This window comes from Podarcis filfolensis, assembly GCF_964270895.1.
Source record: "Podarcis filfolensis genome assembly, chromosome: 13".
Classification (NCBI taxonomy): Eukaryota; Metazoa; Chordata; class Lepidosauria; order Squamata; family Lacertidae; genus Podarcis; species Podarcis filfolensis.
Genome location: NC_139615.1, coordinates 7,614,242 through 7,631,727, shown reverse-complemented (window position 1 = coordinate 7,631,727; position 17,486 = coordinate 7,614,242). Strand labels below are relative to the sequence as shown.

At 40.3% G+C, this 17,486-nt stretch overlaps 1 protein-coding gene across 1 annotated transcript; it reads right to left on the bottom strand.

Moving 5' to 3' along the window:
* Positions 1–1,620: 1,620 nt before the first annotated feature.
* LOC310748499 (vomeronasal type-2 receptor 26-like) lies at positions 1,621–16,707 on the bottom strand (the record flags this gene model as incomplete). Its single annotated transcript, XM_083584329.1, has 4 exons — positions 1,621–2,522; positions 14,483–14,609; positions 15,764–15,818; positions 16,532–16,707. 4 exons carry the CDS (start codon positions 16,705–16,707, stop codon positions 1,621–1,623), a joined length of 1,260 nt encoding a protein of 419 aa, XP_083440455.1.
* Positions 16,708–17,486: the final 779 nt, after the last annotated feature.

Sequence of the window (17,486 nt, the reverse complement as noted above, 5' to 3'; positions counted from 1 at the left end):
TGGGGCAAAGTTCTCAACTCGAGGTAACTCTTCCAGGTTAGCAGAGTTTGTAACCTGAGGCATTTGTAACCTGAGGCATTTGTAATTCGAAGCACCACTGTAATTACAACTGCCCATTTATCTTCAGCTGAACAGAGGGAAGAAAAGAATCTGGAAATTTGCCAAGGAACTGATAAGGTTCATTACTAAGGCACTGGCAGTATGACAGATCACTCTTCTTCCTAGGCTGAGAGGGAAAATTGCAGAAACAGGTTATTTACTGGGATACAGTGACTTTTGCAGCCATTGTTAAAATTGCAAAAAAAACTAAGCATGGGACTGAGTGAGGGAGAAATCTCTGGAACAACAATGGGATATCAGCTCCGCTCAAGGCTTGACGGATTACAGCAACAACCAGGAAAAGATAGACATAACATTTTACAAAGACAGGAAGAAACACCACAGACAGAATAAATGTCACACACAGGAAGAAAAAGGATATAGTTTGAGATCCTCACTTGTAATTTCATAAATTATTTAATGTGTCAACACGAATAGAAGTTATAAATATTGCAGCTGTTGTATAATAAGGTTACCAGATTTTTTTCAATGAATCCGGGGAAACTTTTCAACTTCCTACTAAATTGATTTGTAAATCTGGGAACTGTCGCTGGGAAACGGGGACGCCTGTTAACCTTATTGTATAAGGGATTGTTATTATGACTGGAATGTAATTGAATCAAAAAGATTTTGGAATGCAGAAACAAAGAAAATAATCAAATCATTAATTCCAGCACAGGGGGGGAAACATTATGTAAATTATATAATTTGGTTAAATGATTGATATTGGTAATTGTATTATAAATTGGTATTGTTATAATTAGGCAGTTATTGGATTATAATTGAAAATTAATAAAAAATATTATCAAAAGATCTCTGGCAGTATATTTACCTGTTTCATTCAAATGGACTTGGCAGTAAATAGTCAAGATGCATGTTAAATTTGCTTTCAGGATCAAACCAGTAACTATACACATTTATTGAAGAAAAAGGAGGACGTAGGGTCTGTATTCCCACCCACCCCAAAATAATACAAGGGAAGAGTATGTAATGACAATGATGTAGCATTTAGTTGAAAAGATGAAAAGCAACAACCCAGCACTGGAAGCTAAGAGTTCCCTGGGAAGAGGGACTAGTTGTTAACTCACTCTGGAAATCCTAGCTCTGTGAATAAGTATCTCCTAACATCTCTCAGCATCCTTAAAAAATGCAGTTGCAAGGATTCTTTGGGAGAAACTGTGCTACGATACAGCTTTAAACATATAGAACAAATGAGGTAGCTTAAGAAATAAATGAATGAAAACAATAAAATAAAAGCAGTACAATAAATAATAATGAGAACATCACTCTGAGAATTTAGAGCAATTAGTGCAAACCATTTTGCAGGGATCCTGGCAACAGTCTGTGTAAAAAGAGATAGCTCATCCATTGTGCAGAAGTTAGTTTCTGAAAACATGCTTTAAGTGGGATGTTTTTGAGGCAGGCCCCTCACCTGCTAATTAAACTAAAAATAATGCTACAATAAAAAAAAAATTACTTTGCCAACATAGCAATATAGTAGAAGAATAAAAGTCTGATTCTTTAAACTTTTTTTCTTATTAGTTGTTCTCTGTTGTTCAGCTGGGGCCTGAACAAAATGATATAGCACTTAGGGGCAAAAATGCAACCCAGTAACCCAGCACTGGAAGCTAAGATGGAGAAAATCTCCACAGCTACCATGTCTTTCCCTCTTGTACTCAGGTAGGTAGGAACAAAGGACAACCACACACTGCAAAAGACCAACATGCTGAATGTAATGAAGTTCGCTTCATTAAAACTATCTGGTAACTTGCGGGCTAGGAATGCCACAGTGAAGCTGGAAATGGCCAACAAGCCCATGTAACCCAAGACACAGTAAAACATGGCGACTGACCCTTCATTACATTGCACAATGATTTCTCCAGTTACTGAGTGCATGTCTAAATCAGGGAAAGGGGGAGAGATTGCCAACCATGAGGTACAAATACTTGCCTGAATGAGGGAACAGGAAAGGACCACAGAATGTGCCTGTCTTTTCCCTACCCACTTCCGCATGCTGGACCCAGGTTTTGTGGCCATGAAAGCTATCACCACAGTGATGGTTTTGGCCAATACACAAGAAACAGCCACTGAGAAGATGATACCAAACACTGTTTGTCGGAGAAGGCAGGTCACTTTTCCAGGTTTGCCAAGAAATAGGAAGGAAGAAAGGAAGCAGAGCAGGAGGGAAATGAGGAGGGTATAGGTGAGGCCTCGGTTGTTGGCTTTGACAATGGGTGTATCTTTGTGCTTAATAAAAGTTGCTAAAACCACAACCGTGATCATGGAAACTGAAATAGCAACCATGGCAAATGTGATCCCTAGAGGTTCATCATAAGATAGGAAAGTTGTAACTTTAGTGATACATTCATTGTTGTCCTTGTTTGGAAATTGGTCTTCTGGGCATCTGAAGCAGTAAGCCATATCTGAAAGATAGAGGATTCTCATTTTAGCTTGTGGGCATTTTATAGACTGTTCTCTAATCTACCTTCTTGACTTCTTCTTGAAAGTTTGGGATGTGTCAGTAGTGATATGAAAACGAATTCCAATTTTTGCTCAATAACGTTTGTCACGTGTGTGCATCAGTGATGCCTACTTCCTGAATTACAAGATGAATATGGGTGAATCAGGTGAGGTTTTCACATGCAGAAGTCAAATGACATTGTTAAAAAGCCTTTTTGAAGCAGATCAGGGACAACTTGAAAACTTAATTCACTTTGCAGACTCAGATTTTTAATCACTTGCATTTGTTTTTAAAATGAAACGTAGGTGAAAAGAGAAATGTCATGAGCTGAACCAACCCCACCAATGGCCCTTGGGCAATGAAGTCCCTGATTGTATTTCATTTTCCCTACCCCAATCTTTTCTGGACACCCATGATCATTATGCTGCCCGCTTCTGCTATGAGAATCAATATAGTGCTTTCTCTTTATCAAAGTGACTCCATCCCCTAAAATTTGTGCTGGGAACAGAAGGTGCCCATCCACCAATGACCCTTGGTAAGATCATGGGACATTACTCTCACCTCAAACTTTTCTGCTGGTCCATAGCCATTTTCCTAGTTCCTTTCCCCCATGCAATGAATAGCTTGCTTCCAAGAAGAAGAGACTGTGTTCCAAAAATTTCTGTGTTTGGCAGGAGGCCACCTTCCACCAATGATCTTTGGAGTTGCAGGGCCCTTCTTAGTGATAGACATTTCACTCTCCCTAGTCTTTTCAGTGGCTATATGTTCCTTTTCCAGCCCCCCCAACCCCTGGAAATTGTTGACTGTCCTTGTGCTAGGACCACAGCAGCTATCAGGAGGGACCATGCTAGATGTTTGAACCAAACTATAGCAGTAAAGAAAAGACAAAAAATAAAATTAAAATAAAACTATTGGATATAGCTGCCCACAATTTGGAAAGCTTTATCCACTCTGTTAAATTTTCCACATTTCCTCATTCTTTCCTGGAGGACCATGATATTTACCCCTTGTCACCCCCTTTTTCTATGCAGTTTAATGCATATAACTCTTTCTGCCAATGGAAAGAAGTTGTATTCCCAATAATCTGTGTGCAGGTGAGGAGAGTTGTTTAGGGCATTGTGAATTATCACAGAAACCTTGAACCTGGCCAGGTAGCAAACAGGGGGAAAGTGCAGCACTCTCAGAAGAGTAACCTGTTACCAGTACCTCCTCCTATGAGTAGTCTGGTCGCTGCATTCTGAACTAACTGCATCTTCCAGACCAGAAACAAGTGTTGCCCCACATGAAAAGTATTCCAGTAACCAACTCTTGAGGTTATCAGTGCATGGACCATTGTGGTCAGGATATTTTGCTCTGGGAATGGTTGCTGTTGGTGTACCAGCAAGAGCTCGTATAATGCACGCTTAACCACGGAGGTCATTTGGGCTCAATGACAGAAATGGATCACAGAGGTCCCTCACTCTGCAGACTTGCTACTGCAGAAGGACTGCAACCCCATTCAGAACAGGTGGTTTACCTGTCCCCAGGACATGGAGACCACCCACAAGACCTCTGTCTTTCTAGGATTCAAGCTTTGTTTATTGACCCTCACCTAGTCCACCACTGCTTCCAAGGCTTGCATCCACCTCTGGTCCAGGGCTTTCACAGCCTCTCCTGAATCAGATACAATTGGATCAAAAACCTGTGGCTCTTAAACCCATAATATTGGCTCATGTTTTCATTCTGGATTGACTTCCCAGATATTCACATTGTGTCCATTTTCCACCTGCCAATGATCATCTGACACAACTATTCTATGTGATGGTAAAATTGGAGCACTGTATCACTTACCAGTCTGGTTTGAAATCTCCCCTTCTGGGCATGTAACACAATCGTAGCAGCAAAATTTTTCCCTTTCTTTCATTTTCTTCTGATAACCAGGGAGGCAGTGTTCATTACACACAGAAATGGGGAGCACCTATCTACAGACATGAAAAGAGTTGTAATTAGGGAATTAATGGTGAAAGATAGATAGAGGATATCCGTATAAAGATTAAGGAGGAGGAGGGCAGGCAGGAGAACACCCCTGACAACACCAATAGTTTAGTTAGCAGAAAACTCACAAAGAGTGAGTCATTGTTATTTCAAATTTCACATGTATGCAGGCACACACATGCATATTTAGCAAGATTTACGTGCAGCAAATGGATGGGTGGCACTGTGGTCTAAACCACAGAACCTAGGGCTTGCCGATCAGAAGGTCAGCGGTTCGAATCCCCGCAACGGGGTGAGCTCCCATTGTTTGGTCTCAGCTCCTACACACCTAGCAGTTCGAAAGCACATCAAAGTGCAAGTAGATAAATAGGTACCGCTCCAGCAGGAGGGTAAACGGCGGAAGCTGTCTGCGGACAAACGCTGGCTCCCTAGGCCAATAGAGTGAGATGAGTGCCGCAACCCCAGATTCATTTGCGACTGGAGCTAACGGTTGGGGTACCTTTACCTTTACATGCAGCAAAATATTTAAAAAGTACTGTGCTTAGAATGGTATCTCCAGGTTGGAAAGGGTGTAGAGAAAGCTAAGAATCTGGGCCAAATAAAAAAACCTAGCTGACTATTCAAAGTTAGAACTCTGGTCTAAAATGCTGGAGGGTCCCCCTGACACCTTGGCTGCAACCCCTTAAGCACATGCCTTCATCCAGCCATACCAGAATCCATACCTGATTGAAACCACTGTGCCAGGCAATCATATCTTCATGAATTATTAGTTCTCTTCCTCCAGGAACATCTGGGTCAATCCAACCAACTTTTACTCTCTGGAAGGAGTTGTTTGGGAATGTGACAATGTTCATGATGTCAACTCCACCTCCCATTTCCCTTTCAGCATTAAAGGAAAATGTTTCACCAGCTGAGTTGTTAAATGCAATGTATTCAAGAAAGTGATGGAGCTAATAGGATGAGTTAGGAAATAAAATGTTTCAAAGAGAGGGAAAGAAGGGGCAGTATAAACCAATTAGATACTTCATCTTTACTGATTACAGCTACAGTGGTACCTCGGGTTACATACGCTTCAGGTTACATACACTTCAGGTTACAGACTCCGTTAACCCAGAAATACTGCTTCAGGTTAAGAGCTTTGCTTCAGGATGAGAACAGAAATTGTGCTCTGGTGGCGTGGCAACAGTAGGAGGCCCCATTAGCTAAAGTAGTGCTTCAGGTTAAGAACAGTTTCAGGTTAAGAATGGACCTCCGGAATGAATTAAGTACTTAACCCAAGGTACCACTGTATTATATCGGGGTAGCTAACATAGTCCCTTCAAATGTTGTTGGACTTCAACTCTCATCAGCCCCAACCAATATGGCCAATGGTCAGATCTGATGGGAGCCAGAGACCATATCACATGGGGAGGGGGGTTTACAGGTTCCTCTTCTTGTTTTAAGCATCTTCTGTGACATACAATTGCTACATAGATGTAGATAGATTCCATGCACTTTGGTTTTGAGTTAAAATGTGTGTTAAAAATAGTGAAAGTAGTAGCCGCATCTGTGTCTCACTTTCTGCTTTCTTTCACTCATGAACATAAACAGTTTGTATTTGCCAATTCCAATTAAATATAAACCAATAATGTTTTCAAGGAATAAAATATGCAACCACATTTCATCAGTTATTATTCAAGGAGAAAGTTGGGTGCACCAATATGTTCAGGAAAATGGAGATATTCTGTTGTGGGAACGTTACCTGCCAAGGTTGCAGATCTTGAAGGTGCTTCCCATTGGTTCTCTGCTTGGATCGAGATAAGTTCATATCATGCAAAGCATGAGCCACAGCATAAACACCATTATACATACTATAGCTGTGGCCAGTCATGAGCAGCTCAAAGTTTGGGGCAGGAAGATTCTCCAGCTTCTCCACCCCAGTACATGTTTCACCAACCTCTGTTGGTACACTGGAGTTTGCAAATATACAGTCAAATGCTTGCTCCCAAAAGTCCTTGAGGAAGCCATCTTTCTGAATCCCATAAGGTTTAATGGTCTGGAGAAATTCTCTGAACCCTGCAATCTCTTTTGAGTGAATTGTAAAGGAGATAGCACCCTGAAACATCGAAATATCCCATCTCCCCTGAAGGCCTGTTAATATGATATCTACCTGCGTTGTTAGAATCCACACCTTTCCTAAAGAAATGTTGTTCTTATTTCTGGGATTAGCTGTAACTACAATCATTATCAGCCATGCAGCAATCAAAGAATCTCCATAGACAATAAATGTAGTAATTTTGTTATCTGTGTAAAATATATGAAAATTTGTGGCTATATTACTAATTTTCTCTTCATCATCGAGATGGAATACTTGTTGTACTCTCTGTATAAAGGCTGAACAGATTCCATACTTGTAAAACAGTGGCTCCAGGGTCTGCAAAAAAAATTCCCCATTGTTGTTATCCACAGGAAGAAGCCCAACCCAAGTCCATCCAAAATACTGGAGCAACCAGATTATCCCCATATACTGTTGAGATTCATTTGGGACCAGGCGATAAAATGAAGGGATCTGGGTGGTATGAATCTTCTGTTTGGAAAATGAGCCATATGCCAGCTAAAAGAAAATATATATGTGAATATGCCTTATTAAACAATAAGTATTTTTGAAGTAACTTGCAGAATAGCTAAATGAGTGCCTAGTTATCAGAATATGATGGAAATTTTGGAACGATTCCACCCTTCTCCCAACCATGTCTTTTCATGCTTTTGAACTACAAAAAACAATCCCAGCATGATAAAACAAGAGTGTAATTTCCATAGAGCCACACACAGAGTGTTCATACCTGTGGAATGTTATAGAAACCTAAAATATCTGCAATGTGAAAGGAGGTATCAGAGCCAAGTCCTCCAATGACTGCTATGAGGTTCTTCTGGGAGCCACATTTGTAGTTGGGAACAAATCTATGTGATTTGAACAGCAGGTCAAGAGTGGTCCGAAAAGTCATCCTTGCATCATAGTAGCTGTCAGCAATGTGGAACCCAAGAGTGACATTGGGCAAGATTTTAGGATTTGCATTGATCTCATTCACAGCAAAGGCCAAGGCAAGGATGTGCTGGTAGAATTTGGTTATCATTCTGCAAATAGAGGGCATTTTCCACAATATAATTTCACTCTCTCATTTGATTGTAATATTGATCAAATATTTGATATTTGATCAAAAATGTTACTGAGCTAATAAGCCCTTTACTCTTCAGCCCAAATGTGACATAGGATGCAGCAGAATGCCAACATTTCTGCTCTGCAAAGTACTGAGTTATGCCAACAATTCTCCCTTGTAAAAACCAAGTGGAAATGCAATGAAATATTTGGAGATTTACAGCACAAACCAAACTAAAAATCTACATTGATGAGAGAGTGTTGATTTGGACTTTCTTGGCTGACCCAGGGTTTCACTGGTACAAGCCCCTCAACTTGTCTTAGCCAGGTGTAAGATTGTGTAACTTATGCCAGTGCAATTTACATTGCTGTAAATTCAAATAAGAGGGCGTTCTAGGGCTGGGATTGCAGAAGCCTACTGGGGTGATACAGGGCAAGGAATAACACTTATGTTATTTTATTTTTGAATTGTTGAATTTTGAATGCTTTATTCATTATGATCGGTTAACAAAAAAACACAGTCAAAACTTGATACAATTTTTGTTTAACAGAAACAGAAAATTCAAAAAATAAAGTTAACAATATAAACAGGATTGCTTTTATGTCACATAGAATTATGTACTTTTATCATAATGTTCTTTTGACTTCCAGTTGTCCCGTCATGTCTCCTATATTTTATCCTTTCTTCCATGCATTGTCTCTTACCTCATCTAAGTTTTTCCTCTAAACTTCCTATCATTGTGCAAGGATCAGTCAAGACCTGCTAATGATTTTAGATTCTTACAGTGTTCGCTTAGGTATTCTCTAAAGATATTCCATTCCCTGTTAAAATTCTGGTCTGTATCCTTTCTTACTCTCCCTGTCATTTTGGCCAGCTTTACATAATCTAACAATTTTGTCTGCCATTCCATTTTCATGGGGATAATGGGTGCAGATATACCAAAGAAATTAAGAGGGATTTTTATGTATGTGACAAGCACAGCTAGAACCCTAATAGCTAAGGGTTGGAAAGGAGAATCGGAAGAACACTTATTGTAAACACCATTAATGTTCCCAAATGCTCCTCAAATTATATCAGTGTACATTACTTTGGTGTAAATGATGCCGGCTTCGTGTAGTTTAGATAGGCCTATAGTTCATGTATTAAAGTACGGTAACTGCATACCTCCGACATTACTCAGAAGAAAATAGGGACATTCTATTCTACATCAGGAAGCTCCTCCTTGTTTGATCTCCTGCACACATACACACCATTTACACATATACAGTACATCTGTCATCTTGAGCCAATTACAGCCTAACCTACCTCAAGGGATTGTCATAAAGAAAAAAAATGGATGAGGGAATGGATCGTGTACAACACCTTCAACAGATAAATGGAATGAAATAAAATTATAGCTGTAAGCTACCTTGAGTCCCTGTCAGGGGAAAAGGTGGGACAGAACAGCAGCAACATCAACCACAACTGTGAGAATGATCAGGAACATACCAGAGAGTAAATCCTATTGAACTCAGTGGAACTTACTTTTCAGTAAAAAAAATTGCTTAGGACTGCAGTGTAAGGCTGCACAGTCTTTACGTTGGGAGTAAGCTGCATCAAATACAGTGAGACTTACTTGTGAGTAGACATGTAAAGGCTTGCAGTGTAAGGCTTAATTTATAATAAAGGAGGAAACACTCCACACATTTCCTTAAAAAATTGCTGGCCACTGAAGCATGGCAGTTAAATAATTTAAAGTAGATTGATTACATTTTCCTTCAAAATGATAGGAAGGGATTCATAGGTGAGCTTCATAATTTCCTTCATTTGGTACAGGTATTTTATTTTCAGAAGAAGAAGAAGAGGAGGAGGAGGAGGAGTTTGGATTTGATATCCCGCTTTATCACTACCCTAAGGAGTCTCAGAGTGGCTAACATTCTCCTTTCCCTTCCTCCCCCACAACAAACACTCTGTGAGGTGAGTGGGGCTGAGAGACTTCAGAGAAGTGTGACTGGCCCAAGGTCACCCAGCAGCTGCATGTGGAGGAGCGGAGACGCGAACCCGGTTCCCCAGATTACGAGTCTACCACTCCTAACCACTACACCACACTGGCTCTCCAGTATAAACAGGACTCCTTTTTTGCACCTACACACATACACGAAGCAGATGCTCCTGCTCCCAAAAGGACAGGAGTGGGGAGGTCTGATCTCTCCACCACTCCAAGACGTGGAGGAGAGGAAAAAGGAAAACCAGGACATTCCAGGATCAAATCAGATACGGAATGACTTCTGTAATTCCGGGACTCTCTCTTTATTCTCACACTTTTAGGAACTGTTTTGAGCCAGCAGTATTTTCCTTAGTACAGTTCCATTCGTGAGGCAACTGGAAGAATGGAGGAAAGTTCCACCCCCCTCACCCTAAGTTCCCTAGGCTTGGATGATCTATCCCCCAAATTTACCATACTGAACCTTTTCTGTTCTTAATGAACTGGGTCCTAATCCTGCATCAGTACTCTATAATCACATACTTATGCATTGCCTCAATATTATGCGAAGATGGATAGAATTTTTACTACTTTCTGTTCCTATTGGAAAAACGCCTGTGTTAGTGTATCTTTCTTTGTGAACGGACTCACACTTAACCGGAATAGAGATGGACTGAAGGAAATACAGTTCATAGATTTTATAGAAAAGTTACATACTGCTGCTTATATGCAGCAGTATATGCAAATGTGATCAACATAAAGAATAATGCATAATCTCTCTCACCACCCTCATTCCATTCTAAAATGAAAATAGTTTTCATCGTAGGAGATTAAGTCAATATTTGTCTTACTCTGGAATGCCAAACAGGTTTTGAAAAGGATGTTCATTGAATAAAAGTTCTTCTGTAGGATAAGAGATCAGAGAAGCCATCCCACCAATGAGAAGCCCACCTGGTTGGTACCAGTCATGTGGAACAAGGAGGGGATCACTTTCAGGGCACTCCATAGTATCTGCTTTGTACATCATATGCAGCAGGAAAAGGAGGAACTTAAGTAGCCAAAACATCCTGACAACAAAGCTTCCCTCTCCACACAGACTCTCCCTGTTTTCATCTGTAGTAGCAACCTGACTTAGACATGTAGTACCAGCTGGTGCTAGTATACTTTGCTAATACACTTCTTACTTAAGAGATATGTATCAGTCAGATGTTTGGCATCAATGGGAGTACAAATGCATGCTCTGAGTACGAGCAGAGATGGCCATCACACACATCTGGCTGATAGAAGGTGTGTGGGGGATAAGGGGGGAATTGTCTGAAATGAGAGTGACAGGGCTCTGCCTGCCTTTTGCCCCTATTCCCAACAAGCTATGGCCTGGGAAGATATTCATAACCACTTTCAGGCTTGCTTGTTGATGGTTTCCTAGTGTCCTCTAGGAAAACGTCTACAGCTTTGGGCAGGTGAGAAAATTACAATGATTTCCACGATCCCAGGGGAGAACAATTAGTGATTTAATGTTTCAGTCCTGAGTGTGTTTTTCCTATAGAAAAACTATTACTGTGGGGCCTGTCTACACTGTGGGGGCAGCACTGAGGAACATGCTCTCTGTGCCACAACCCCTTAAAATTCAAGATGTTGGTCACAACAGAGTTGTGTCTAGCTCCTAAAGGTAACGGAGGGTGTGAGTCCCTGCCTTCTCTGTCAGTCCCAACAAATGTCAGAACCCCAGCGAGACTCTCCTACTTTCAGAGACCATCACTTCTCAAATGGAAACAGAGCTTTCTTTTAAGGATATTTGGCAGAAATCCAAACAGCAGTCAATGTAAAAGGAGAAACCCATTCTATTGCATAAAAGTCAGCTGCTGGCAATATATAACATAGCTTTTCTGGGATGTTTTTTGAGGCAGGCCCCTCACCTACTAATCAAACCATAATTAATGCTATATTAACACCCCAAATCCTAAAACATATACCTTACCAACCGAGTAGAAAAAATAAACAAGGTGGATTCTTAAAACATTCTTCTAATTAGTTGTTCTCTCTTGTTCTGTTGGGGCCTAAACACAATGATGTAGCATTTAGGGGCAAAGATGCAGCCCAGTAACCCAGCACTGGAGGCTAAGATGGAGAAAATCTCCACAGCTACCATGTCTTTCCCTCTTGTACTCAGGTAGGTTGGAACAAAAGACAACCATACACTGCAAAAGACCAACATGCTGAATGTAATGAATTTGGCTTCATTAAAACTATCTGGTAACTTGCGGGCTAGAAATGCCACAGTGAAGCTGGAAATGGCCAAGAAGCCCATGAAACCCAAGACAGAGTAAAACATGGTCACGGACCCTTCATTACATTGCACAAGGATTTCTCCAGTTACTGAGTGCATGTCTAAATCAGGGAAAGGGGGAGAGGTTGCCAACCACAAGGTACAAATACTTGCTTGTATGAGGGAACAGGAAAGAACCACAGACTGTCCCTGTTTTTTCCCCATCCACTTCCTCATGCTGGATCCTGGCTTTGTGGCCATGAAAGCTATCACTACAGTGGTGGTTTTGGCCAATACACAAGAAACAGCCACTGAGAAGATGATACCAAACACTGTTTGTCGGAGAAGGCAGGTCACTTTCCCAGGTTTGCCAAGAAATAGGAAGGAAGATAGGAAGCAGAGCAGGAGGGAAATGAGGAGGGTATAGGTGAGGCCTCGGTTGTTGGCTTTGACAATGGGTGTATCCCTGTGCTTAATGAAAATTGTTAACACCAAGACGACATTAATGGAAAGAAAAACAGCGACGAAGGCTAAAGTGATTCCTAAAGGTTCTTTACAAGAAAGAAAGTTTATAACTTTAGGCAAACATTCATCTTTCTCCTTACTTGGAAATTGATCTTCTGGGCATGTGAAACAGTCATCCATATCTTAAAAAAAAATTAGAAATTTCTCATATCAGTATTTGTTGCCTATGAACTGTTCTCCACTCTACCTATTATATATCAGTTATAACATGTATAACCTCTGCTTGATGGTTTCGAGTGTGACAGTAGTAATTTGAAAACCAATGTTCATATTGTCTCAATTCTGCTTATTTGGAGTGTGCATAAGCTCTGTGTACGTCCTAAATCACAAGTCAAATGAAGAGATTCAGGTGAAGTACTCACAATCCTAAATTCCATTATGCTGTTAAGAAGACATCTTGAGGCAGCTCAGTGACTCTTCAATATCTTAATTCATTAACCTTGGAGTAATATGTTCCTTCCTTGAGCAGTGACATTTTCCCCATGCAAGTCTTTCCTGAGACCTTTGACACTTTTCTGGTCCCCTTCCACTATGCAATAGAATATAGAGGCTGGCACCGCAGCAAAAGGCTGCTAAGCACGCCCCCTCCCAGGCACCTGGTTGGATGCCTGCCGAGGGGGCGTGGGTGCCAGCCAGGTGAGGTGGAGGCAGGGGGCTAATGCCCCCTGCTAGGGGCGGTGCTCGGCTCCCGCCCACAACCACTCCCCTCTCTTGCAGGGAGGAGAGTCCATATCTTATTACCAGGCATGTGCAGAGGGGAAGGGCTACTGCATACACTTGCCCCAGGCCTTGGAGGACTATGTCACAGGCATACTCTCCAACATTTCTCCGATGAAAATAGGGACATCCTATTCCATAATAATAATAATAATAATAATAATATTTCAATACCACCCATCTGACTGGGTTGCCTCAGTCATATATGTAGGCGGCTTTCAACATATATAAAAACATGATCAAACATTAAATTTTTAAAACAAAAAACAACCTTCCCTATACTGGGCTGTCTTTAGATGTCTTCTAAAGGTTGTACAGTTACTTATCTCCTTGGCTCAGGGCTCACATAACCCTATACCCTCTATAGGGACACCCTAAGCAAAAGTGAGACATTCCAGGAACAAATCAGAAACTGGGACGGTTTCTGTAAATCTGGGACTGTCCCTGGAAAATAGGGAAACTTGGAGGGTCTGTGGAGGGGAAAGAGAGTGGGGGCTCCAGGGGCCTGCCACAGATTTATTCTAACAAGACTCCCACTCCCGACCTCAGATATGCCTACTTTCTATCAATGAGAAGAGGTTATCTACCGAGAAATCTGTGTGCAGGAAGGAGAACCTCACTCCACACTTTTCTTGCTGCTCTCATCCACCCCAGTCTTTCTTGAGGATCTATGCTGTGGTTTTTAAACCCCCTCCTGTATCCATTCCAGAATGGGAAAATCTGCCCTTTCAGAAAGACCACTGCCACTATCATTCTGAAATTTGTCAGTCTTGGTCCTTTTAGAAAGAGTAGCCATATCTGTGGATGTCATAAACATTTGCAAAGGATTAAAGAGATGCTTCCTCTAAAAAAAAAAACTAAAAAAAACCTGCACACACAAAAGCTTGTGCATTTGATGACACTTTAGCAGCCTTAACACACTCTGGTGGGGTCCCTATGTATGTAAATTGCACCCAGTTTTCTGTTGCATTATACTTGTACACATTGAAATATGAAATTAAGTAAGAATTTTCATAAGCATTATTTTTTATTTCTTAAAAATTCACATATTCATTCTGAAATGGTGCATAACAGGGGACTATATGCCATGCTATGTAGGGTGTCATGATTGCAATGGGGAACACCTTTTTATAGCACTTTTTGCTTTCCACTCAAATTATAGAGAATTTGCAGACTTTCTGCTCCCAGTGAATGGAATATTGCTTTCAAATGTTCAGAAAGGGTGGAGAAATGTTGCCATTTATATAGACAGTTTTTTTTTTTACTTTTAAATAGTCATCTGACACAACTCTTTCAATTTGCCCTGTGTAATGGAAACATTGGGGTGCTACATAACCTACCCAGCTGATTGGAAATCTTCCTCTCTGGACATGGAGTACAATCATAGCAGCAAAATTTCTCCCCTTCCTTCCTTTTCTTCTGGTTACCAGGGTGGCAGTAGTCATTGCACAAAGAAATGGGCATCACCTATCAATAACCATGAAAGGTGTTACAAAGGGAAATTAAAATAGTTAGATAGAGAGATACTTCAGTTGTCAATCTTGGTCTAAACCTCAGATATTTTAAGGACATAGTGACACTCTTTTGGGCATTCAGGAAAATACCCCTGATAATATAAATCAGGGGTGCCAACCTGAATAAAATATGGGGGGCAAGTAACCCCCCCAACGCTCCTTTTGAATGGCAATGCCCACACACATACTAATCACTGGAGAAACCAAAAGGAAAGAAAGAAAGAAAATGAAAAAAATAATATGAACCACAGAATTCTTTCTCAAGGCAATGATATACAGTTATCTCTGTGATCAGGGCTGAGTCAAAGATTTCATTCATGGTTTAGGGACTTCCAGGTCTGCTGCAGGCTATGGTGGATGACAGGGATTGCTCATCCTGAGTGACCCGATTCTGCAAGGAGGTGGGAAGGGAGCATGGGCAAAATGTCCTGGCTGAGAATTGCAAAATAACTAAAGGAATGAGACAAGGCTGCCCGTTGTCACCCTTGTTGTTTATATTAGTTTTGGAAGTATTTACACAAAGAATAGGATGGAATCAAGAAATTAAAGGTATAAGAGTGGGACAGAGACAATGTAAACTAAAAGCTTTCGCAGACAACGTGGTGATATCTGTAGAAGAAGCAACAGAGTCCATCCCGTAAGTATTACAAGAGATAAAAAAATGTGGAGATGTAGCAGGTCTTAAGATTAATAAACACAAAACCAAACTCTTGGTAAAAAAAAGATATGAATGATGAGAGTAACAATAAATTACAAATGCGTCAGGTCTAAAGGTTGAAAGGAAGGTCAATTATCTAGGTGTATGGTTAAATAATATAAATCTGTATAATGATAATTAGTTAAATACCTGGGAAGATATGAAAAGAAATTTACAAATTTGGGACAGAATGAAACTTTCACTGTTAGGTAGAGTGTTGACTATAAAAATGAATGTATTATGAAGAATGTTATCTTTGTTTCAATCAATTCCAGTGATTGGCAAGACAAGTGCTGAATGCATGGTGAGAATTGTAATCTTGCTTTCCTAAATGTGTTATGATCTTATGTGTGTATAGAATATAAAATAAGTTAAATATCGAACACATTCTGAGTTGCTTTTAGTGTTACAATTGACAAGCAAGTTGGAGTAATATTTATATTACGAGCAGACTTTTTGTGCAACCTTAGTTGACAAATATACTTTCAAGTTGATACATTAAAAGAACATAGTGCACAAGGCATTAAAAAAATCCAAGAACATAAGAAATTTATCCTGATAGAATGATGCAACAGAAAAACTGCAATAAAATAGAGGAAAATGCAGTATCTGACCATTGGGGCTCTACTGTGAATACAGCAATGAAAGCCCAACTTCAAGCAGTTTGCTTGCTGATCAACAAAGTGGCTTTGTTTTAATCTCATTTTCATTTCCTGGTTGTTAGCATTAAAAAATAGTACATAAACCATCTATACCTAACTAACTTTAGCATTCACATCTTAGCTTAAAAGAGAATACTTCTCATGGAAGTATTTTTTTCCTTAAGTGTGATAGGACTGACTTTGAAAATTTTAAATTGATTCACCCTTTACCCCAGTCTTTCCTCTTTAGGTGCACCACAGAAAAGTTACATGCATCTGCCTACATGGAAATTTGGTTTAAATAAATAAAAATGCAATCTGTCTCCCAAAACTCTTGTCACATTCAAAAATGGAAACAGTTCTCACTATAGAAAAGTGAATTGGGGGGGGGGACAATGCAAAAGACACACAGTGTGAATATGGTTGGCTAAGCCTACACTTTTTTGGAGGGGGGCATTCTGTTATAAAAAAAATAATTTTTGTGTGTGTGATCTAAACAGCTTTAGAAGATGCAGAGCAAAAGAAGCAATTCCTTACTCTGGAACATCAAACAGATTCTGGTAAGGATCTTCCTCGAAGGAAAATTCATGTGGATGATAAACTATCTGAGAAGCAATTCCACCAATGAAGAGAGCTCCTTTCTGGAACCACTCATGTGGGACAGGGTGGGGATCAGCTGTGGGACACTCCAGAGTATCAACTTTGGACACCATAGCAGTCACCAAAGGTAGGAGCATCAGAAGGCAAAGCATCCCATCTAGAGTGAGGCTCTGCTCTGTTCATCAGCAGACACAGCCAGATGTAACAGACTACATTGGTTTGTAGCTAATTATGGCAATACCTGTCCTAAGAGAAATAGATCAGCCATGGATTTGATTGAGATACAAATGAATGACTTTACTACTAGCAGATATTTTCAAATTTCAGGTCTGGCTGATGTAAAGTGGAATAAAGCTGGGATAAAGAGGTTTCACTTCTGAAACAAAAATGATAGAGCCCTGCCTACTTCTTGTCCCCACTCTCAGCTGCACATGGCACAGAGGGAGTATTTATAATCATTTTCAGACTTACTTGTCAATTGTTTTCTAGTTTCCTTTGGGCAGGTGAAGAAGTCATGAGGGTTTCCATGATCCCAGTGGTCAATAATCAGTGCTTTAGCATTTGGGTCCCAGGTAGCATTCCTTCCCCTACCCTTCCCATTGTAAATATGTTAGTTCCTTTTCCCGATCTGATAATGAGTCTCCACTGTTCCTTGTGACACAAGTAGCAGGTGGCAAAGAGATCCCCATATGAACTGAACTCCAGGAAGGAACAGTGTTCAACAATGGTATTTTTAACATTTTAATTATATTTGAATGGCATAAGCTTTCTACCATACTATGACAAAATAGGGAAAATATAGGATATTCAATTTGTTAAGCTAAAAAATGGCAGGTGGCACACCTTTGTATCAATATAAATCCTGCCTCCTTTACGATTACTATAGGATTCC